The 25,257-nt window shown below is 43.2% G+C and overlaps 1 protein-coding gene across 5 annotated transcripts in view; it reads left to right on the forward strand.

Annotated features, from left to right (window-relative positions):
- SGTB (small glutamine rich tetratricopeptide repeat containing beta) overlaps positions 1-25,257 on the forward strand; it is a 56,052-nt gene that overhangs the window by 18,546 nt on the left and 12,249 nt on the right. For all 5 annotated transcript variants that reach the window (XM_029576083.1, XM_029576073.1, XM_029576109.1 and 2 more), the window contains 6 exons: positions 10,875-10,978; positions 15,199-15,274; positions 17,996-18,095; positions 21,384-21,488; positions 23,587-23,725; positions 23,835-23,897. In XM_029576083.1, the coding sequence (XP_029431943.1) occupies positions 10,875-10,978; positions 15,199-15,274; positions 17,996-18,095; positions 21,384-21,488; positions 23,587-23,725; positions 23,835-23,897 (587 nt within the window). The remainder of the gene's footprint in view (positions 1-10,874; positions 10,979-15,198; positions 15,275-17,995; positions 18,096-21,383; positions 21,489-23,586; positions 23,726-23,834; positions 23,898-25,257) is intronic.

The following is a 25,257-nucleotide window of genomic DNA, read 5'->3' on the forward strand; positions in this document are numbered from 1 at the left end:
GTGGAATGTGCAGAATGGGACAGATCTTTTAAAATCTGGCCCATTCTGCACATTTCTCAATTCACTTTTGGTGCTCATCTAAGTAAATAAAAACCTATCCCATACCTGGGATATTTTATTTAAGAAAAATCTACACGTAAATCACACTTCAGTACTTGGGTCAGCAAATAGCAGATGGATGTAACGATTTTTATCTGAGACATTTGTTTTCTAAAATTTAGGGAGCACAGTAGTCTTATTATAACTTAAATTGCAGGACCCACAATGACCTGAAGATTCAAGGATGACACTGAGAATTATGTTTTTATATTGCTACCACTACTTATTTTTAAACCACTAATAGACACATGCTACACTGTACAAATACTTATAAAAGACATTCCCTGCTCCATGAATATAAAACAAAGAAATAAATAAATGCCTATGGGTGCTCCTAATTTTAAGCCATTACTCAAGCAAAGGTACTTTGCATATCTTTCTTCGTTGGCTTTAACATGCACAAGTAAGCCAGATTTTAAAACATGCTCGTGTGAAGGACATTGCTGGTTTTACCAGTTAGTCCACCAATTTGCCCAGTCTAACTTGAGGTCATCCTGAACCCTCTGGTTCTTCAGCCTGCACTCCCCCCAGGTGACTTTCACCCCTCACCTTGGTGTGTTAGGTCTAAAAATGATTTCTGCAAACTTACACCTCATCAGGACCAACAGTAAATATATGCGGCTAACAAGCCGCAGCGCCTGCTGGATTTAAAATAAGGGTTTACGTGCGTGACTGGGTCCACCACTGACACCTTAGCTCCACCCCCTTTTTTCTCGCACCCATATATATATATATAAGCGCCTAATTTACGGCTGTAAAATATACGTTGCTCGTGCCTGGCCCAGATACTCACGTATTGTGTCATTTCATTTGTGAGTGTAAAATTATAAACTGCCTAGAATTTCAGATGGGTGGTCTATAAATTTTAAATAAAATAAATAAATATGGGTCTTTTCGTACTAGCAACGCTTTTAAAATTCACCCCTTAGTTTTTAGACTGGAGTAATATGGCCAGAAAGGAAGCATGACACACCAAATCAGGAAGACTGTTTCCGGCATGCAGCACTGTAAGGTGAAAAGCGTGGAGTCGGGAGTTTGCAGTGGAAGAGAAGGGCACAAACAAGAGCAACTTTCCTGATAAAATGGCATTCACGATGAATGGTGTAGGGAGAGAAGAGAGAAGCTAGGTAAAGAAGGGCTGCACAGTGAGTGCATTTGTAGGCAAGTAAGAGAAGCCGGAATTGTATGTGGAGAGGAGGCCAGTGTAGCAACTTGAAAAGAGGGGTTACGTGGTCGCAGTGACGTTGACACATTCTACCAATATTAAATGATTTGTGGTGGAGAAAGGTGATTCAATAGGAAGCCCGTGAAGAGCAAGTTGCAATAGTCTAAGCAGAGGTGGTAAGACAGTGGATGCACGATTTGGTAGCATGCTTAGAGGACAGGATGGCTTTTAACAATGTTATAGAGGAAGAAATGACATGTTTTAGCTCTGTTATGGAGGTGTATAGAGAAGGAAAGAAAGGCATCGAGGATGATCCCAAGTTTATGGGTTAAGGGAACTGGGAGAATGTGAATGCCATCTGCAGCGATAGAAAAATAGGGAAGCAGGTTTGAGGAAGAAGTGCCATCTTGACCATGTTAAGTTTAAGATGATCAAAAGCACAGAGCAAGGGCAGCCCAGAGGCAGTAGTAACTTTTCGGATAAAGGTAGGGGGGGTCTAGATAGGGCTGGGGGAGTGGGTTAGGTAGGGGAAGGGAACAGGCAGCGCACGCAGGGCTCGGCGCGCGCAAGTTACACAAATGTGCACCGACCCCGGATTTTATAAGATACACGCGGCTACGCGCGTATCTTATAAAATCCAGTGTACCTTTGTTTTAAAATGTACCCCGTTATTTTTTTGTTGTAAGTTTAAGATGATGATAGGACATCCAGGCAACGATGTCTGACAAGCACACTGAGATTGGGACTGGATTCTTGGTGAAGTTTCTGATGTAGAGAGATCAATCTGGGAGTCATCAGAATAAAAATGGTACTGAAAGCAGAGGGAGATCAGAGCACCAAGGGAAGAAGTTTCGAGAGGAAAGGAAAAGAGGGCTTAGGACAACTTTGGAGAAGGAACCTCCAGAAGATACAGTAAAAGTATAATGGGGGCGTTAAGAAGAAAAACCAGGATAGAACAGAGTCCTGAAATTCAATGTAGAGCTGTGGGTCAAGGAGTAAACAGTAGTCAATGGCGTAAAAAGTAGCATATAGGTCAAGGAGGATGAGAATCGAGTGAAAGCCATTGGCCTTGGCCCTGAAGAGATCACTGGAGACTTTGATAAGAGTAGTTTCTATGGAATGTAGAGGGCGAAAGCCAGCTTGGAACAGATCTAGAATGATTTGAGATGAAAGTCAAGACCAGAGATTGGATGCAAAAGGAAGGAGGGAGTTGGGACTATAGTTAGGAAGGCAGGTAGGGTCTAGTGAGGGTTTTATGAGGAGTGGCATGATTACAGCATGCTTGAAGGAAGATGGGACAGTCACAGTGGCAAGTGATCTATTGAGGATGGGACAGTCACGGTGGCAAGTGATCTATTGAGGATGTGACAGGTGGAGAGGATGATTGCAGGGGACATGAGACTGAGGAGCCAAGTGGGAATGGTACAGTTGTACTTTGCCCAGAATAGGATTCAAGGCAGAGCACAAAACTTATTATGATGCTAAAATTATAAATTTAAAATTGTAGGGAGCAGATGGAGCATCAAAACTTAAAATCTACACACCCACACCTCAGCTGTTGAGTTCACAATTCATTGCATAATTCTGACAGCAAATATCACAGTGATAAAACAAATAGCAAAACTAATGTAAATGATCCTGCTTAATTTCCCTCTTCTCTGGTGGTCAAATACTTGAGGCTGCAGATGGTATTAGTGTGCACGTACTACCTTCCCCACCCCCACTAATTTGTAATGTGTAAAAGGAGAATAAAAGGGGTAATACATAGCAATAATTTCCCCCTGCAAACTGGGATCAAAGGTAGAGGAAAATATACAAGCCAGTGAGGTAGAGCTGGTGTTCTGTTACTCTTAAAATATTTGACAAATTTTCTATATTTGCAAATTTATACAATATTTTATTATAGAGAAACAATACTGAAATCGGGTTGATGCAGTTCAGTTTTGCTTTTGACAGTTAAATGTTAAGGGGCAGATTTTAAAAGCCCTACACGCACCGAGCCTATTTTGCATAGGCCCAGTGACACACAAGCCCCGGGACGCGCGTATGTCCCGGGGCTTGAAAAAAGGGGCGGGACGTGTGCAGGGCGGGGGCATGGCCAGAGGCCTTCGTAGGACCGCTAGGCCGAGGGATTGCGCGCCGGCACTGGGCCGATGTGCACAACCTATGCCTGCCCGGGAGGCAGGCACAAATTATAAAACAAAGGTATGGGGGGGTTTAGGTAGGGCTGGGGGGCGGGTTAGGGAGGGGAAGGTGGGGGGTGGAAGGAAAGTTCCCTCCGAGGCCGCTCTGATTTTGGAGCGGCCTCGGAGGGAACAGGGAAAGCCATCGGGACTCCCCTAGGGCTCGGCACGTGCAAGTTGCACTAGTGTGCACACCCTTGCGTGTGCCAACCCCGGGCGTACATTTGTGCGCGCCAGGTTGCACGCACAAACGTACGCCCGTGCGTACCTCTTAAAATCCGGCCCTGAGTGTTTTATATCAACTAAATGCATAACATTCAAAGTGCCAAATTACTTTCTTAAAATCTCCCATTAGGCAATAGGAGCATTATATCAAAGTAACTAACTTGTTAATCCACATCCTCACCAACTATTCAATTGCAGTACCCCCTTGGTCTAATACTTATATAGTAATCAACTTTAATTATACCAACCAAGATGCCATTTCAAAAATTTAGACATATATAAATTCAAAATATCCAAAATTTCAAGATTACACCAATAAAGAACTCAGAGGGTTCACATGTCCACCATTCAAAAATGAGTCTCTGTTCTTTATATGTAAGGATCTTAGAAATATTGCCTTCCCGCTGAGCTTGCACTTGAATAATAACAAAGAATTTTAATTCTTCTGTTGTATGATGTTTTAGGCACCAATGATTTACTAAGGGGGTGCCTTCATTTTCTGTGCAAATACAGCTCATATGTTCTAAAATTCTCATTCTAACCTTTCTTTTAGTTTGTCCAATATAATTATAATTATAATTATCTCTCCTGGGATCTGGGAGAGAAATTATAATTTCTCTCCCGGGATCTGGGAGAGAAAAATGCAGGGAGAGAAAAATGTATCAAATAATCACGTAATGACTGGTTCCTTTTTAAAGCAAATACTGGAGGTTCGGAAAAAATAGGATCATGACTTAATATAGACCAATATTGATGTATAATCATCTTAATATATCCTGAAAAAGGGGAATACGAAATCGCACAAACAAATCTAGACACCTGTGACTTGCCAGAAGGGATCAGTAAATTTTCCTGGTTAGCATAAAGGGCTCTTTTATAAGCCCTTTTTATACAAGACTTTGTGTATCCTTGATTTTGAAATCTCTGTACAAGGTCCCCCGCTTGGTCCTTAAATTCCTCAGTAGTTGTACAAATACATTGTAATCACAGAAATTGGCAAACAGGTATATTACTTTTAAAATTTTGGAGGATGATAGCTTTTGTAATGTAAAAGTGTATTTCTGTCTGTCGATTTTCTGAAAATTGATGTATGTAAGCATCCCTGATTTGTATAAAAAGAGATATGTTGACAATCATATTGAAAACTAAACTGAAGATTTGGATTCAACATATTAATCCATTGTATACATTGACATGACAAAATCTAATGAGCCTGCCCAGATACAAACACGTCATCAATCTACTTTTTCCAGATAATATATTGCCAAAATTCTGATGTATATACATACTGCGATTCAAACCATTCTGTATATAAACGGGCCTCCATTGGGGCCATTGAAGACCCCATCGGTATGCCTTTGACTTGATGATACAACTTATCTTCAAATAGAAAAAAAGCTTTTCTTGAGTTCAATACCTGCAAGCTGTACCAAAAATTCACATTTTTGTAATGATATATCAGATTGTTCTAAAACATCTCTAATGCATCATCTTGTGGAACATTGTTATATAATGTGGCTATATCTGCAGCAACTAACCACGAATCAGGTTGTACTCCATCAGTAACTGACAGCTGATTTATACAATCAGCAGTATCTTAAATCTAGGATTCAGTCTTAGATATAGCTGGTTGCAGAAAAACTATCTATATATTTTGAAATCAGTTCGAATAGGGACCCAAGACTAGATACAATAGGGCAAATTGCTAGATTTATGTATTTTAGGCACCAATTACAATACGGGAGTAACTGGATATGGTTCATTCAAAAAATCTGCAAGTTTCTTATCAATAAGTTTAACTTGTATAGCTTCTTGCACCAGTTCCCATATAATTTTCTTCAAGCCATCAGTGGGGTCATGAGATAATAAATTATGAAAGTTATTATCTCTCAGTTGTCAATATGCCTCAGTCAAATATTTAATTTTATCTTGGATCACTATTCCACCACCCTTATCTGCTGGTTTGATCACTTTTGTGGCTTCCCTCGTCAGGTTTTGCATAGCTAACCATTCGGACCATGATTGATTATAACATCGTGGAGGACAAGTTTGTTCCAACTCAGCAAGATCCCACAGGATCAGTTTTTCAAAGACAGTAATGAAAGGATCTTGTGGATCTGGAAGTATCCACTTTGAATGTCTTTGAAAAAATGATCTATTTGATATCCCCGAATGTGTATTAAAGAATTTTGTGAGTTTCAACTGTCTACAAAATTTGAATAATTCGACCTGTGTTGTAAAGGTGTCGTATCTGGCATTTGGAATGGAAGATAAACCATAGTTTAACACACTATAATAATCCATTGTGAGTTGTCTAGACAATAAACTGAATACAGTAGGCAGCTCTGTATCCATTAGTTGTCTCGATATTGCCTTGGACGTGATGGTCCTTGAAAATCTTGCAGACCCTGTTGCCGCATCTTCCTGCTTCCTCGATTTTGAGAGTGAAAAATGGGAAATTTCCCTGAGGAGGGAAATATGATTTACCTGAACTTTTCTTTCTATTTTTTATCATCCATGGGTAAACTTACCCTGTGGTTATAATCTGTCTGATCTCTATAAAATTTTTTCAGGGCACACACCATCATGGGTTTGCTGCTCAGGCAGGCTTAATGATGCATCCATTGATTCACATGAATCAAGGCAACCCCATGCACATCTCCTAGGGTGAGCTGGGGACTGGGAGCAGCAGGGATCAGTTGGACTACTTTCACTGGGATCCCTGTGCCTGGTTGCCATGCTATTCGTAATGGGGTAGATTTTAAAAGGTTGCGCGCGGGTGTACACATGCGCATACTACCCAGCGCGCACACATGTACGCCCGATTTTATAACATGCGCGCGCATGTTATAAAATCCGGGGTTGGTGCGCGCAAGGGGGTGCACAATTGTGCACCTTGCCTGCGCCAAGCCCACTCCGAGCCTCGCTGCCTTCCCCTATTCCCTACCCCCCCACCCTACCTTCCCTTCCCCTACCTCCCCGGCCCTTTTCCCCCTACCTTTTTCTTTTTTTCTTTCTTGTTTCCAAACTTACTTCAGCCCAATGTCTGCCTACGAGGCCACCAGCAACTTGAAATGTTGCCAATAGAACCTCATAAGTCGGTGACCTTGTTCCACTCTCGTATGGAAAGTAGGGAGTTCCGGGATCGGGGAGACCCTGTTAAAGTTGCGATCTTCATCACCCTGGAGGTGGGAGGTATGACTATTGGAGGCAACCTTAGTAGGTTCCCTCTCGGCACCTTCTTTTCTGGTCAGAGTAGGGGTTGATTTCCATTTTCCCCTTCTCTGAGTGGACTTTGCTTTTGAGTTGCTGCTTTCTTCCTCTATGGCACTCTGTATCCTGCTGGATTTGGGAACCCATTGGGGAGGTGGGCTCACTACATTTCACGCTACTGCACAGCGGAGATACCTCATGGCATGAAGGGAGCTTTCCCGGACTCGGATTGCCTGCATTGTTGGCACTGGGTTCCTTCTCATGGGAATCCACTCCGCAGCAACAGGTAAGGAATTCTCCCACGTGGGGAGAGTACCTCTTCTGAGATCTGCTGAGCAAAACACACAGGTTTTCATTTTGTAAATTGCTCCTGTCAATTAGTGTCACGCCTGGGGGGGCTGCCACTGAAGGGTTAGTTTCATCCCCTCTGCACCCTAAATGGCATATGTATACCTTCAGACAACTCGCCCTATATAGAGCTGCATGCATCAGGGGCGGGGGATCTTGCAAAAGAGGCCCACACCCATATTGCAGTCGCTTAGAGGTTGACATCTCCTTTCAGGTGTAATCCTGACAGTGGGAGCATTCCTTGACTGACAAGGCTGTCCTTGTCCATGCAGATATTTCCATCTCATATGCCCATGAGTTTTTTCGGTTGAGCCTATGCCAGGTGGGTGAGTAGTTTGTTCTGATGGTCAGACTGAACACAATCTGGGACCTTCAAGGTTCCAGGGTCAGTGAAAAGTTCTGTTTTTTCCCCACAGAGACTGGCTCTTGCAGCATTCCTGTTTTCATTTCTCAGTGGAAAGGCTTCCAGACTTCTTCACCAGGATGTTCTCACCCTTGACTGGAATCTAGGCTCAGTACTGAACTTACTTAACTCTCAGTTTACATTGTCTGTTGAGAGGAGGTTGGACCTATTGGCTGAGTCAGCCTTGGTTGGGCCTTCCTGACTGGATCAGCAGGGGGTTAATATTATTGGAGTGTCGCCCAACATCGATTTCTACAGTCTAGAGGCTGTTTCTTTGTCCCTGCAGACCCTGGATCTCCCTCTTTGTATTATGCACTTCTGACTTCCAGTTGGAATGTCAAAGGAGAAGTCATGGTACGAATGGAAGTGATCTTAATGATCCTTTTCCTGCTTTTGGCCAGATTCCTGGTGATACTGTTTTTGGCTTTTCGTATGGCTTAACCTGCCGGGTGGGAGGATATGCTTGTATAGGAGTGCTTAGATTGGGTGAGCTTCACCTTGCTCGAAGTCTTGGCATAGGGCTTAGCCCTTTCATGCCTCTGCATTCTTGTATTCCATTCCATCTGACCTGGAAAGTCAGGTCTTTTCTTGTAGACGATCAGCAGATGGGGTCTGTCACAGATCCTGATGCATTTTTCTGCTTTTTCAAAGTAAGTACTTGAGTACTTACTATCAAGAAAACATCTGGCATAGTTATGCATAAGCAATCTGTTCTTGCTCTTCTAGTTCGTGGAGGAGAAGTCCATTACCTGCTATTAATTAAGTTGACTTAGAAAATAGCCACTGCTATTACTAGCAACAGTAGCATGAAATAGACTTAGTTTTTGGGTACTTGCCAGGTTCGTATGGCCTGGATTGGCCACTTTTGGAAACAGGATGCTGGGCTTGATGGACCCTTGGTCAGACCCTTGGTCTGACCCAGTATGGCATGTTCTTAGTGAACCGCAGTTTTATTTCTGGTGGACTCTCTAGCCACAGATTGGCTGTCTCGCAACACCAAAGAAAACTGTATAGTCTTGCTCTAAGAGCTCTTTTTCTATTGGTTAGTGCATTGTGCCCTTTCTTGTGCCCAGGAGGACCTAGGCCTAATGGGGCATATCAGGACTAGCTATGCGGGTGCTCTGACTGCAGTCAGAGCACCCGCATAGCTAGTCCTGATATTTTGTGCGGCAAAGTGAGCTTCTCGCCACAAGTTCACATCAAACTCCTGCCTTCAGTAGGGAATATTGCCGAGCAATGGGTTTTTTGTCATTCTGTCTGTCCTACAGGTCTCTTCCAGGTGTAGAGCCCAACTCTCTTCTAGAGCTCATTTTGGATCCAGTTGCTTCAAAATAATTGCTTCTAGCACTATCATATTTCCACCTTTTTCTTATTTTTGGGCAGCCTGTAGCTTGGGATTCACCCATGTACAAGGCCTGCCATCTTCAGAGAAAATGAAGTTACTTGCCTGTAACAGATGTTCTCTGATGGACTGCAAGATGTCAGCCCTCAGGATTCCCTTCCTCCTCTCCTGGGAGTTGGTACTCCATGTCTTAGCTATATCATGGACTGAAGTATTCTGGGAGGCAGGGAGGTGGCTACAGCTACACATGCTCAATAGAGCATGCTGACAGCTCTAGAATCTTTGAGATCGAAGTTCCTGCTGTCCATTGAAGAACACCTGTTATGGGTAAGTAACCTCATTCTCTTCCAGCTAAAAAAGTCTGTGTGGTTGCTGTTTTTTTTACTTGTCTATAAATGTAAATATTATGCTATAGACTAGGAGAAAGAAACCTATTAGATCATCTATAGTGATTTGCTTGTATTTTTGCTTACAAATATGTAGAACTATGGTGGAATTAAGAGAGGACTGGTTTTCGAAATGTAATACTATATCAAGGCTTCCATCTTGTTCTGGCCCATTTGCTCATGTCTTATACACACTGCACATCTGGGGCCGGATTTTAAAAGGGTTACGTGCATAAGGTACGCGCGTAACCCTTTTAAAACGCCCCTGCGCGCGCCGAACCTATATTGCATAGACTTCCGGCGCGTGCGTCCTGGGGCTTTCTTGGGGTGAGCGTGTCGGGGGTGTGACGCGGTCGGCGCGACATCGGGGGGCGTGTCGGGGGCGTGACGCGGTCGGCGCGTCATCTGGGGGTGGCGCTGCGGGCGTGGTTTCGTTCCGGGGGCGTGGCCACGGCCTCCATGCCGGCACGCTCAAAGTTACGCCTGCTTCCAGCAGCCGTAACTTGTGCGAGAAAGGTAGGGGGGGGTTTAGATAGGGCCAGGGGGTGGGTTAGGTAGGGGAAGGGAGGGGAGGGGAAGGTGGGGGGAGGTGGAGGGAACGGGCAGCACATGCAGGGCTTGGCATGCGCAAGTTGCACAAATGTGCACCCCCTTGCACACGTCGACCCTGGATTTTATAAGATACGCGCGGCAACGCATGTATCTTATAAAATCCAGCATACTTTTGTTCGCGTGCGCGTAGAATTATAAAATCTACCCCCTGGTGTATGAATACAGAAAGTTTAAAGGTAGACTTGATTGGGACAGTGAAACACAACCAGAAGTAATAAGCCCAGGATACAAGGTAGAGCTGGCTGTTTGTTCTTATGTGAAAAGTTCACATTGGAACAGAACATTGTTTAGATTTTTGGGTGTAGGGATCATTTGGAATTCCTGTTCTCAAATGAAGAACAAAAAGTCCCTGCTTCAAGTACAACTTCCATGTTACTTGGCAGTTTTTCATCTAAGCTGTGGGTTGTTGGGGGGGTTTTTTGTTTTTTGTTTTTTTTTAATTTCTCAAGCCAGAATGATCACAGATGTTTTATTTTCTTCCCTGAACTCAGATTATGTGGGCCCTATAAATTTATTGCACAGATAGATCACTTTCCATAAGCTCCCAGTCAATGTTCTGGTGACAGAGGAAGTTGTACACATATTCCTGTACCTAAAATGTGATATATTTTCCATTTATACATGGCAACAAATTATATGCAGGGATAAGTAAAGGCTAAGTAAAAGGAAAAGCTTGGCTTTAACTGCTAACTGGATTTGAGTGTGTGCCAGTGAAAACCATTCTGATTGGCAATAGTAGTGTCATGATTACAGTCCCAATATCCCTATTACTTCATGACAATCCTATAATTTATTTATTTATTTTTGCAAAGAAAACCTGCAGAGCCAAGATTCTGAACCGCCTACTGCAGATAAAGTCATCACTGCATGTATGTAACTATTTTTCATTTCTTTGTAGTTGCCATTCAGTGTTTGGAAACAGTTTTTAAGATTAGTCTAGAAGACACACATCTTGCAGTGGAGCAGCCCTTAGCAGATATGTTCTCAAAGTCTTTTTTTAAGGTGAGTATTAGCTCAGTCTCCTTTCACTACTTGCTTCAAATTTTGATTGCTGGTATTCATGCTTGTGGAGTGTATTAAGCTAAGACGGTTTATATACCAGGTTCACCACACATTCTGAGGCTCATAAGTAACTGGGAGAGATGGAGAGCTTAAATTCGGACAGGCCAATACTGTAAAGTGCGCTCAGCTGAACACAATGTTTAACCTGCTGTTGGATGCTCGTTTTTGACGCGTGTCCACTAACCCTTATACTGTAAGAGGTTTAGCGGGTCAAAAACACGCATCAAACCCCTGCTGAAACTGTACATCCTCTGACTTATTATTGTAGTGATATGGAGTCGGAGGAGCCAAAAGGTAAAAAAAAATAAAAAAATGCCAGTGGGTCAGGTTACGAAAACGGAAGCTCAGTTTTACGAGCGTTGGTTTTCTGAACCCGCTGACAGCCACCTCTCCTGGGTCTCCACTGCTAAGAAGGCGCTAGGGACGCACTATTGTCCCGAGTGCCTCCTTTTTAGCGCGATCCCTCATTTAAATACAGGGTCGCATGCCCAGGAGAGGTGGCGGGGCGCGCTTTGGGAGAGTGCCACTGAGCGCCGGTTTTTCCCATGCACTTTACAGAATTGGCCGGAGAATGTGTTGTGGAATAGGTCAGTAAAATATGCAACTTTATACTGCTCTGTGAAAGCATACATGGAGGAGCAGTAGAGCAATACAGGAAATGATTACTGGAAGTCTTACAGGCCCAAATGCTAAGTGCAAGGCCCCAATCTATTGGGCTTTCTTTGTGAGGTTGGCTTGGTTTTGGGTTTTTTTCTTTTCCTTGTTATTTTTTGGTTCCCTCTCCCATCTCCGATACCTGATGTCCACCATCTCTAGCAAATTGTTCTCTCTTTGTAATTCCCACGAGGTATCAGTACTCAGTACTCTGCCGCTGAATATACCCGGATAACTTACAGGTAGCTGGATATTTGCTATCCAGATAACTTTAGACCTGCCCTATGGCACATCTAGAGTTAGCCAGTTAAGTTAGCCGGCTAACTCAGCTCCCCCCCCCCCCCCTGGAACACCCCTGACTTACCCGGTTAAATTCTAGCTGGATAAGCATTTTAAAAATGCGGCTAAGCCATTTAGATGGATAACTTTCACATTATCCGTCTAAATGGCTTTTGAATATATACCCCTAATTAATTAACGCATAAATAATCTAATGCCATAAAAGCACAATATGTTGTCATAGATTTTTTGTTCTGCATACGTATTCAATAATAAACAGAGGGGGTGAGCTCCAGCTTTCAACTTATTGTGGCTCTAATGAAGTGAAAAATAAGGTGTTACTTTTGTATATGGGAACCTCTTTGCTTTCTCACTGAAACCGTATTGACAGGAACTGATGCTCATCCACTGCACAGGCTTAAACACAGAAGGTGGTGCTTCTGTAGCATTAGAAGTGACCTCTTGTGCTTCATGTTCACACTGTTCTATTTTCTAGCCAGATAGGCACCCAACTATTTGGACGGTAAGGTTTATAAACCCAAATGCGCCATGAGCAGCTTATCTTGAAGGGGCACTGCTGCTGTTGCAGGGAACCTCCTGTTTTCTGCACTGGGAGCAGATCAGTGAAGTCAGCATGGCCATGTCCTAAGTCTATCTAATTTATTCATTTACTAGCTGTACCCGGCCACGCGTTGCAGTGACAGAGCCAGGTTAAATGGAAAAAAAAGAAAAGAGAATGGGGATAACCACCCCCTGCCCCCCCCCCCCCGCGAACATGTACGCAAGAACATCCCCACACCCCCCCCTGCAGGCCTGCCGATACCTGTCAAAAATGGTAGTCTGTGGAGCGGGCGTTCGTTCCGGCATGGAAGTATTAGCGCCGGGCCCTTGGCAGCCAGCACTGAAACTGTCTCCGACAGCTGTTAGAACTTACTCTGTCAGTGGGGTGGAGCAATGGGAGTGGTCGTCTCGCTCAGAAAGTAAGGGCAAAGGTGCGCCGGTTGCCAGTCCAGAAAATGGCGTCGATGGGCCCTCGCCCTTACTATGTCATATGGGCTACTGCCGCCATTGACGTTCCCGAGTGTCCTAGTAAGGGAAAGAGCCATCGGCGCCATTTTGATTGCTGGCAGCCGACGGCCATAGTGTATGCAATGTGTCACGGAGCGGTGTTGCCCCCCCCCCCCCCTTCCGCTGGAGCAGCCCGAACTATTCTGCAGTTTTCCGTGCGTTCGGAGGTTGAGGGCAGTAAGTAGAAAAGTCATGTGCGTGGGGGGTGTGAGGAGGGTGTTTTTGTGTGAGTTCGTAGGGTGTGGGAATTGCAAACATGTGGCATGTGAGTGGCCTCCCGGTGTAGCATGCTGGTATTTTGTGGGTTTTTGTGTGTTTTGGGAGGGTGTGTGAAGTAAGTACAATTGGCATTGTGTGCGGGGGGGGGGGTGTGAGGAAGGTGGATTTGTGTCTGGTCGGAGGGTGTGTGAATCCCAAACATTGGTCACGTGTGTGTGGGGTGTGAGCGTTTGTGCAAGGTGTAAGAGCTTGCGCTTACGTCCAGCAGATGTCGCTGTTTTGTGGAACCAAATTTTAAAACTGTTTTACCAGCCCTCAGTGTGACATATATGTAATGTAAGTGTAGAAGAACCTTGCCGTATGTGAGGTGAAGCTTGTGTCCAAATCTGAAAGCAATCGGTTCAGTGGTTGCTGACATTAGCGATTTCGTACAAACTATTTAACATTTTTATTTATATAGATGAGTAGTTTTCAAAACCGATTACAAGCATAAAACCTGGTTTTATGTACATTAGTTCTTTGAAAATAGCCCTGGCAGGGTAAGCGTGTAAAAGTACTTTCATGTGCTCTTGTGGCAGACGTTCTGTGAGGGAAGACTTGTGCACAGGCTTTGGGATTTTTCAAAAAAGTCTGCGCAAAAGTGTAAATGCAGAAGTAACTTGCAGCTAGGAGTAGGTGTAGCTTCCTCAATGTAACTTGTGTGTGTATTAGAGAACTTTACCCCAGCATTTTCAAAGTGATTTTATGCGCATAACAGGTATGTGCAGACTTTACTGCTATGTGCAGTGTTTTGAAATTACCCTGGTAATGCTTTTCATTAAAGCAAAGCTACAGGACAGCAAAATATAAGGCAGATTCCTGGAAAAATTGGGGTAGATTTTCAAAGGGTTACACGCGTACCCCCCAAAACCTACCCCTGCGCGCGCTGAGCCTATTTTGCATAGGCTCGGCGGTGAGCACAAGCCCCGGGATGTGTGTATGTCCCGGGGCTTTCAAAAATGAGCAGGGCGGCAGTCCAGGGGTGGTCCTGAGTCCTCCGGCACAGCGGCCGTGCTGGAGGTTCGCGTGGGGGGAGGGGGAATTTAGGTAGGGCTGGGGGGTCGGTGAGATAGGGGAAGGGAGGGAAAGCTGGGGGGGAGCTAAAAAAAAAAAAAAAGGTTCCCTCCAAGCCCGCTCCGATTTCAGAGCGGCCTTGGAGGGAACGGCGAAAGCCATCGGGGCTCCCCTAGGGCTCTGCTCACGCAAGGTGCACAAGTGTGCACCCCCTTGCGTGCGCCGACCCTGGATTTTATAACATGCGTGCGGCAGCGCGCACATGTTATAAAATCAGGTGTGCATTTGTGCGCGCCAGGTAGCGCGCACAAATGTACCCCACGCACGTAACATTTAAAATCTGGCCCATTACTAGCAAGATCAAATGGCAGGACATCAGCATGAAGGGAAAAAGACAAGGTTTAATCCACAAAAATGAAACAATAGCATAATAACTCTATTGTTACTTGTCCATCTATATATAAAACACCAAAGCTTTTATATTTTGGTAGAATTTTGCTTCCAGGATGTATAAGAACTTCCAAAACCAAGAGTCAGGTTGACTTCCACATACTTGGTTTTCTTTAAAATATGGAGTCTTTCTCATTAATTTAACTTGCAAATCTCAATGAATAATTCCCAATTGAAATACATGGAATTGTTTGACTTTGAATACTTAAAATGTAAGTGAGCCTGTGACAGCACCATGCATAAAAGTACAGCAAATGTGCTGCCTTTACTTTATCACTAGAGCAGTAAAGGCCCTTCATTTTTGTTTTTTTCATACCCCCTTGGTGGACGCAACTTTATTTCAACCTGATTTCAGAGTAATTCAGTCAGAATTCTTCTTTGGAGCTGGTCTAGTAGATCCCACATATACACCTTGCATTTTTTTTAAACTTTTGCAGAATGACAGGCTCCCTCTTTCTCCCTCATCCTCATCACAAGAAGATCTTGAGAAGGCTGACCAGCTGAAGGATGAAGGTAGGCTGCTAAGAATGAAGTAATGTACCAGTCATTGCTACAGACATAGCAATAGTTTTTTGCTTAATTTGCATTTGTTAAAAATGGTTCCTTTTTTCAAGTAAGATGTTGTCATTTTTATTCTCTTGCCCTGGTTTCAGGTTTATTTTGCATGTCCCCATATTTTTATACATTTTAGGAGAAATTTTCTTCCCCCAGGACAAGCAGGTTGATAATCCTCACACACAGGGGTGATGTCATCGGATGGAGCCCGGCATGGAAAACTTATGTCAGAGTTTCTGGAACTTTGACTAGGCACATTGAGCATGCCCAGTATGCCCTATACCACGCGTCCATGCAGGGTCTCTCTTCAGTCTCTTTGTTTTCCATGGAGCTTTCACCTCACAGTTAACTGAGCTCTTGGCTTTTTCTTGGAAAATTACTTTGGGAAAACTTTCATTGGTTATTCATCACTTATTTTCGTTTTTTTTTGTGTTTCCATCGATGCCGGTTCCATCTTGGTTCCTCCCTGTAAGTTCCTTAGTCAGGTTTTTCAGCATTCTCGGTAAGTTTCTTTTCGCTTCATCCCGCTGTAGCGGTGGTGCCTTGGGTCCCACCGGCTTCAACCACCCGCCGTCACCACTCTCGTTTTACTTCCCTCCAAGAACTTCTCCAAACCTTTTTTAAACTTGGCTGCCTTTACCACATTCTCTAGCAGTTTCAGAGATTAACTATGTGTTGAGCAATTAGGGTAGGATATATATAATAGTACAAGAGACAGGTCTCTTCTTGAGGTCCTTTCGCTTTTTTCTTCTAAAGCTAGTGGGTACCACTCATCTGTAATCCAACTGAGCAGCTTACCTTGCTGCCAGACCTACCTTTAGCCATCCCTTGGAAGTGACTGGAGCTCTGAATGAGGTCTGGAGACCTTGCTGTTAGATCTAAGCTCAAGTCACTCGCAGCTCAGGTCAGCTTTGATAGCAGTGCTAGTGTGTGCTCTGCTAGTGTTGCTGTTAGAGCAAAAGCAGATGCTGCTGGGAGTGCAGTATAAACACCCCCAGCTCAGGTTTGGGTGAAAGGGTGGTAGGGGTAGGGGAAGAAGATGGCCTGGAGCCATTCTTTCAATTGTAATTGTTTGTGGAGGGGAGGAGGGCATCAGGCTGCTATGGCACACTGAGTTAAATTGTTTTGCACAGGGTAGGGGTAGCCGGAGTTGGGTGCTGTGCTCCCACAGGTGTTCATTCTTTTGGGGGATGGAGAAGTGATGCAGAAAGGCCTGCTGACTGAGGGTTGTGTTAACCAGCTATATTCAGTATACAGAAGGTTAAGTTCTAAGTTATCCGAGTAAACACCTACCTAGATAACTTTGGACTCTCTTCCACCATGAATAGACTTAGCTGGATAAATTTAGACGCGTAGAACTGATATTCTATGCTACCTGGCCAAGTTTATTCCTCACCCCATAATGTGACTGCACCACCTCTGTTTTAGCCAGTTAGTGGGGGGAAAACCCCAGATTTGTCCAAGTCCCAAACTTAGTTGGACAAAGCCTTTTGAATATTGACCTCTGAATGTGTATATGACTGTTTGATAAGTTACCTTGCAAAATATGCTGACTGAGAAACCCTTCTGTTGGACTTCTCTTTGTTGACCCCATTTGAAAAAGTTTTTAGACTGGTGTTCTGATGTGGCAGTAGCGATGTTTCTGCCATATGAAATATCCAGACTTGGGTTTCTTGGCCTTTGGAGCTCCCAATGTACCAGTATGTCATGGAGGTCATGTGTCTGTGTGAAGACCGGATTCATTTCCAGATGCGCTTCCTAATCTTCGAGCTGGCCAGGACTGCTGCAGAGGCAGCATTCACAGTCCCTGTGAAATAAGGGAGCCCTGGTTACTGTGCAGCAGCAACGCCTACTGACCAGTATGTAGCACACTTATTAGACTGGCTCCAAAGAGAGCCATGGGCTGTGCCTCTTGGACGAGGGCCATCACTGCAATGACCAGATGAGTGGCAGAAGACAGAAGGTGAAATTCCCAGTAGCTGAGAATGATGGGCTTAAAGTATCTGAAAGAACTGCTAGAGGCCAGAGCCTAGTAAGGAGCAGTAGTAAAGTTAGAGTGAAAAATAACATGTTTTCAAAATAATTTGCAAAGAAATATTCTGAGATATTTCTTAGATTATGGGAACCATATCACTATCTTTTAATTTTTGAATGATCCAGCAGTTTCCTCCTCCAACTTTGAGTTTCCAGCTAAGTTGGAATCGGCCTTTATTGGGCTACGACAACAAGAGTCTTCATTCACAACTACCCGGAAATTTCCCTCCCCCTAATTTTATATTGGCCATTGCAGCAACAGCCTTCAGTCAAGGGCCATGAACATAAGATGTGTCATGCTGGATCAGACCAAGCTCCTTCAAGCCCAGCATCCTATCTCCCGACCGTGGCCAGGACCTGGCTAGAATGGATGCTAAAGGCCTGATTAACTGAGTTTTTATCCAGAGACACAGAACAGGAAAAAAGACTAGTAAATCAGGCCTGAAATGTGGCCTCTCACTAGGAGTCACCACTAAGTAGAGGCCAAGCTACTGGATCCCCAGACCCAGGAATTGAAGCCAGGTCTTTGCCTGGCAGTGTACAACATTGACACTGGGTCAGCCCCAGCTATCCTTGGAAGGAGTTTTGCGTTTATAGGTAACTTGCTTTGTTCTTGTGCTGCTACACTCTTCTGAATTGTTGCAGGTAATAATCATATGAAGGAAGAGAACTATGGGGCTGCGGTGGATTGTTATACACAGGCTGTGGAACTCGATCCCAGTAATGCTGTCTATTACTGCAACAGGTACAAGCACAAACTGCCGGCTTTTGAAAACACAGACATTGCTAAACTCAGGATAAAACTGTACAGATAAGTGAATGGCATAACTTCTGCCTAGAAGGTGAGGGTTTGGGAGCATTCCTTCATCTTCTTGACTGGTAGCATTGGGGCACAAGTGCTATCTTTCCGTTTTGAAATAGTGGAAGTTTGAGAAAAGAGCAGTAAAAAGGTGTGCATTTTGTTCACCTTTCGCCCTGCCATTAAAGAGCAAGATGCCACTGGAAAATAGTTTGTCAAGCCGTATGAGTTATGGAAGGGCTGAGTTTGGATCATTCCATTCATGCCTAAACCTGGTAAGCAGAACGTGGGGTGGAGGGGTAACCTAGTGGTTAGAGCAGCAGGCTAGAACCAGGGAAACGGAAGAGTCAAAACCCTCTTGTGACCTTGGGTAAGTAGTGGTACCCTCCATTACTTCTTGGAGGCCAGAGTAAGTGACGGCACTAAAGATATTGATGTCCTCTTGAATAAATGGAGATCAGCGCAGATGTGATGTGGACCTCGCTTTTCTAAAACCAGTTGGCTTTTTAATTGTGAGATAATAAACAGACGGTTAACTTTCAGAAAACCATGTGAGATCATCTGACGTTGGGTTCATTTGTGCTTGCACATTCTTAACTTATAAGTTGCACTTTATCAAGGTTTAGTAAAAATATACCAAAACAAATTTAAGCTGTACATTGTAAGGTTTGCCTTCTTGTCCAGGGCTCCTTTATCCTTAGAAGACTGGCACTGGAAGGCAAAAAGTGTTCTGCTGCCAGATTTTGATGCAGGTCGCAGCCCTGATCGGAAATCCTGCACGCCTACACCAGGCATTCCCCGGCATCATCCTGTTCTACGCCGGGGCTGCCACCCAAAATGCCATTGTATGGTTCTGCATTTAGAAACCAGTGTCTCAATTTACTGAACTATTGTTCCATAGATACAGGGAGGTTCATTTTTATAACTTTCGGGATTGGAGTAAAATCTGCTTGTGACTTTTACACATAGATATTACCCCCACATTTTGAAAGCAAACTTGTGTACATAAATTCATTTTGAAAATTCTCAGGTATTTGCCCTTCACAAAGTTTTATACCTGCTTTTTGCAGGGCAAACTTATGCAGGTTAACTCGGGCACATAGTTTTGAAAATAGAAAAGTATTTATTTATTTATTTTTATTTAAATAATTTATATACCGGAGGTTCCTGTATAATATACATATCACCCCGGTTCACAAAGAACAGTAACTATCGCTACAAATAGCGGTTTACATAGAACAGAATAAAAAAGAAGTTTTACATTGAACAAGAACTAAGTAAACAAGATTTTACATTGAAGTCAGCATGTGTAAATTTCTGATTGAAAAAAGGAAGAAAATAATAGATCTGAATAAGTATACGTGTAAGTCTTAACTCTGCCCCTGTAATGCCTCTCCCCAGTGCACTTAAAGGTTCGTGCATAATCCGGTTACTCACATGCTTTTAGGCACTCTGAGCCCTGGGCAATTTTATAAAAGCTATTTCTGCACATAAAATTGTGTTTTATGCAGTTAAATGGCTTTGGAAATTCAGCTCAGAATGGGGGGGGGGAGGGGAATCCTTAATAACTTTGGCCCTCAAATTGGTCTAAGAAACAGACATTAGACGGCCAACCACAAACAAAGTGCAAGTCAAGCCAAAAAGGAGTAGAGGTCAAAGAAATATAATGAAACAAGTAAATAGAAACAGAAGTTACAATGAGTAAAATACACGATTTATTCATACAGCAGTAAAAAAAAATATATTTATTTTTTTAATCATACAGAAATGCGGTATACAAAAACAAACAAATCAAGGCCATTGTATAATTTTAATGTATGCCCTGTAATTTTGAAGTTTATCATACTATTTGTTTTATCGTCCGCTGCCTTATTGCCCAGTGGGAAGAGGCAGTTTATAAATTTGAAAATAAATAAAAGCCAAATCAATTAAAATACGTTTCAGGAAAGACGCCTGCATTGAGGTAAAAACTCATATTTATGACAAACAGTATATACTTAAAAAATGAATAAATTAATAAAAAACTGCAGATGTGGAAAAGTACTGGCAGCCAGGACACTTATACAAATAGAAAATATAAATAAAGATATACAGTAATGATTCCAAAAGAGTCCCATGAATCAAAAAACTTGACAGGATATTTCATAGTATACATATCTATATCCAAGCCATGAAGTATAGACAAAGGTGGAGATCAATGATACGTACGCAGCTGATGAAAATAAATGGATGAGGACATCCAAAGGGAGCATGTGATCCCTAGGAAGTGAAAGGAATGCCGGAATAAAAATGTTATATGATAAAATGAAAAATTTGATGGATAAAAGATGATCTATATAGTATGCTTCCCCCCCCCCCCCCACCACCACCATTTCCTGAGGGGACCTCTGCTGCTTTTCTCCTTCCCCCAGAAGCTGGCCCAAGATTTCTCTCTCCCCTCCCACCACCTCCCTGAGCTGGCTCCTATGGCCATTGCTATTCCCTACCCAGCTGCTGCATCATGTGGCAGAGTCGCAGGTCTCATACTGGCAGCTGCTGCTGGTGAAGGGGTAACCGGAAGAAGGCAGGGGGAGGTACAAGCCAGGAGTTGGAAAGGAGAGGCAAGGAGGAAGGGAAGAAGTGACACAAGAGGCAACTTTAGGAGGGGCATAAGACAGTCAATACTGCGAGGGTGGAGTAAGAGGAGAGAGAAAAGGAATGAAAAGTGAAAGGGAATAGAAAAAAAAGAGAGAACTGAGATTTGAAAGCAAGTTGGGAAACTTTTATGTTTTAAAGGAAAATAGTGAAAACATGACTTTGGTGCAAACTATGTATAACTACGTGAAACTTTATGTAAATGGGATGTGGATTTGCTCCTGAATTTTCTAACTTTTTCTACAGACTCCATCCTGAGCTGTTGGAGAATACCTGGAGCCTTCCTATCACTGATAAAATAACTTTTGATCAAGAAGTTATTTTTTGCCTTAGAGTTCAGGGTAGCACTGAAAGGTCTAATTTCTGGAACATTTAAAAATGTAAATGTTTTCATCGCCTTGGTTTCTAGCATGTGTACACTTACTATTGGTCGGGACTATCTTCCGCTCTGAGCTGGGTATGACGACACCCGTTTTGAATTTGAGAGTTACAATTAAGTGGCCTAGGAGAGCAGCCACCCATCCCTGGTGTACAGATTCTTCAGGCAGAGTATTTAGACGTGGTTTTCTTTAACAATGACATTTCATTTTTGTTTTTTAGGGCTGCTGCTCAGAGCAAACTAGGAAACTGCAGTGAAGCAATTAAAGACTGTGAAAGGGCAATAGCAATAGATCCAAACTACAGCAAAGCCTATGGGAGAATGGGGTAGGTCAAGAGAAATGCCATCTAACACTAGTGCTATGAGTTATGGCAAAGCATCTTAATGTTAAGGAGCTCTCCCTAATTTCATATTTTAAATCTCAGTTTAAAGTTGGCCCAGGGTATGCCATTAATGGATCGGTTTGTTTTGTAAATTGATTGACTTGAGATTTGATTTAATTCTCATTTAATTCTCCTACATGACTGAAGCATTCCTCAGTCTTTATAAAAAAAAAAAAAAAAAAAGTTCAGCACATGTTTGCCTTCATATTGTACTTAAGAATGAGATTCAGCTTTTGAAGAGCCTGCCTGCTTTTGTGAAAATCACATTCCGTTCTGCCGGATGCACACGTGAATACCAATGGTTAGATCAAAAGAAACTGAACGTCGCTCCTATGAATACTAATCTGGGTATCAAGTGAGGTGATGAAGCTCTTCTTTAGGTTCAGTGTGACTGTCCTAGTTCTCTCACCATACCTATTTTATAAAAATAAATTGAAATGAATTTGGTGTCTTTCCATACTGAGCTCGGGGAGAAGAATTATATCCACTTACATGGCACAGGAAAGCTGGTGTGAAACCCATGGATCTTAAGCTCAGCAGGGCAGGTCTGGTGGGCTCAATGGAAGACATCTTGGTAAATCCTCCTCCCTTTGCAACTGCTGGGTACTGCTTGCAAGTTTTCAAACTTATGCTAATTCCACTGTTTGCCCGATGTATGCTGTGTACTTTCCTGTTTTATTAAAAGTTAGGCCATACTCATTACCTACAGAGGGATATTACTCTATGTGAATCCTTTAAAAGAAAAACTATATGTTGTTTCCTATGTAATAATATCCAGCGTCTATCTGGAAAGGTTGCACAAGAACATTTCCCGAAATAACAGATGCTGCACTTCTGCTGGATCATGCAGAGAAAAGGAGGCGCTCATGGCATGAGGCAGGCTCTGCTGCTTGGAGGGCTGCAGGGGAAGATAGAGAGTGATGGGAGATGGCTGGGGTTGGTGGGGGGAGGGGGGAATTGAGCAGGAGAAGATAGTCATTTTCCCTTTAATGTTTTGAGGGTTTTCATTGGTTTAAAATACATTTTAAAAAGCCTGGCAAGCCACAGATGCTGGAATTCGGGCTGGTGCCCACTATAAGCATGGACCAACCCTGTTAGCTGTGTTTGCTCATGAGGCTCCTGTTTCCTCCAAAACCGAGAGACTGAGCGGTAGAAGAAGCAAGCAAAAAGGGGTGGTAGTGCCACAGCATGCAGAATGGGTAAAACAGCAGCCCAGAGCCAGTGTACCACTCTCTAACTGGGGTGGCCAGCTTTATGAAAATTACTTTTTAATACCTTTATCTTGCTGCTTTGTGAAGACCCCTGCTGACATTCTAAATTCTGGTAAAAGAGGAAATGAAATAATAATAAAGAGGGCTGCCTTGGCAGAGAGAGCTAGCAGACATATTTTTACTAAGTAATACGTAAGTGTATAGTGAATGTATGAACTGCTAAAGTCTGTACGATAGGGACGTATGTAATGCAAACAGAATAAGGCAGTGATAACTAAGGTTTGAAAGCCACGTCTGTGGCACTTGGGTTCCATATTGACTATGTGTGTGCATGTCTGCAAAAATATTCCATACTTAAAAAATATATTAAGAATGCATCCAGGGTATTTCATATTGAACAGGATCCTAAAACCCTGTGATATCTGAACCTTTTAAATGCAAAATTTTGTAACATTGTATTTTTCATGTAATTGTGAGATGAGGTCTTAGGAAACAATTTGTATTTTGATTTAATGACCATACTAAAAGCTGCTGCATTGTGATTGCTGGGTTTGTATGACTTCTGTGCCTTTATGGTATAGGTTAATACCATAATGTTTTTCAGATTAAGGTATTTTATAGTGAAACTGTATATCTTTGTCTGTATTAAGTGTTAGAATTTAACTGCTAACTATTTCCAATCCCTCTACAAAGAATAGTTAGTTACTGGCTTCCGTTTCATAGTAAACATTCGGAATCAATTTTGCTGAGTCCATCCTGTTCATAAACTGTTAATCATAACCTTACTTAGGAACTGATTTGCTCTGTAAAAGTATTCCATTCTATTACAGGCTGGCTCTGGCTGCTATGAATAAATATGAGGAGGCAATTGCCAGTTACCAAAAGGCACTGAATTTAGATCCAGAAAATGACTCTTATAAATCAAATTTAAAAGTAGCTGAACAGAAATTAAAAGAAACATCCAGTCCGGTGAGTTATTTATGAATCTGCTATACTCTTTTCAAAGCTGTTTTTCTGTAGGATTTTTTTTTATAAAGGACTTTGGATTTACTAATTTTCATGTCTTCTCTCTTTTCAGACTGGGACTGGATGGGGTTTTGACATGGCAAGCCTGATAAATAATCCAGCTTTTGTTAGCATGGTGAGTTGAGGTGTATTGTTATGCTCACCCTCCTGACCCTATTCAGTCTCATGGGCTTCTGTGATGCACAGAGTACCACACTGGGGAGGGGAAGGGATGAGAAGAGCATCTGGTTCTACTTGGTGATTCAAGAGGAAATCAAAGGGCCACTGAAAGCTTTTTTTTTTCCTTTTTTTTCAGTCTCTAGTCATATAAGCTTCAGGCTGCTGAAGTGAATTTGTGGAACAGTTTCTTATTCTTCTCTTTTTAGGCATTCTTTGCTGCCTTAAACACCTGACAATGCGTTCATCTGTGCCATGTTTCCTCTGTGCATGCAACAGGCACATGAGGTTCCACAGTATACATACCAGGGACCCAGCAGGAGGAGGTGAAAGTTTCTCCCTGATCAGAGCCTGGGAAGAGGGAGTGGACCAATGTAGCCATACGGAGCTGAAGAATGAAGCCCCCTGTTTTGGTGGCCTAGCGGAGCACATTGCGCTGGTCCAAAAATTGCCTATTCTTCCCCACTGACCACCCTTTCAATAAAGCCTTCCCTCTGCCTGCCAGCTCACCAGCCTACCACTAATCCAGGCCAGCAGGAGAAAGGAGAGTCACATATTTCATCTCCGTCCCCCACCTCCGATGTCTAGAGCTTGACTGGTGCTTTGAACCGTGTGACAATATAGCATCCTGCATGATTCAAAGCACTAGTTGAGCTGTGGTTGCAGAACAGGAGGATGCAGCCCAGGGCATCATTACTTTCAGTCTTGTTCTGCTGACCCAAATCAGCAGTGGTGAGAGAGGTATAAACTAGGGGAATCAGCAGAGGAAGGGGGAGGAGGAGCTTGGGGCATGTATGTCTTAGGGAGATGAGGAGGCTTGGCTAGGGGGCAAGAGAAAGGCTGGAGAGGGTGAAAGAGGGGACTTAGTTGGGAATGTGTGTGTGTGTGTGTGAGAGGGGATCAGCTGGGGGGGAGTGGTTTGAAAGAGGGAATTGGCTGGGATTTATGTGGGGGGGAGAGGGATTATGGAAAGTTTGTGAGGGGATTAGTTGATGTGCATGTGAGAGAAGAAAGAAGGATGTTGAGAGAGGGATTGGCTGGGGGAAGTGAAAGGCTTGGATGAGAGGTGAGAGGGGAACAGCTGTGGCCATTCGTGTGTGGGGGGGGGATGAGAGAGATTTGGTAAAAGTGTGTGTGGGGGGGGTGTGAGACAAGGTATGTAAAAAATGCCTTTGTAAATTTTGTGTACTCCATGAAATATAACTTTCAGAACCTGTTGGGACAAAATTTTGCCTTTTGGAAAGGAAAACATTATTTAACCATAAACTCAAATTGACTTCCCCATTCATGCCCCACAATTTAAAATCTGCCAACAAAGT

The sequence above is a fragment of the Rhinatrema bivittatum genome, chromosome 1 (assembly GCF_901001135.1).
Source record: "Rhinatrema bivittatum chromosome 1, aRhiBiv1.1, whole genome shotgun sequence".
In the NCBI taxonomy this organism is placed as follows: domain Eukaryota; kingdom Metazoa; phylum Chordata; class Amphibia; order Gymnophiona; family Rhinatrematidae; genus Rhinatrema; species Rhinatrema bivittatum.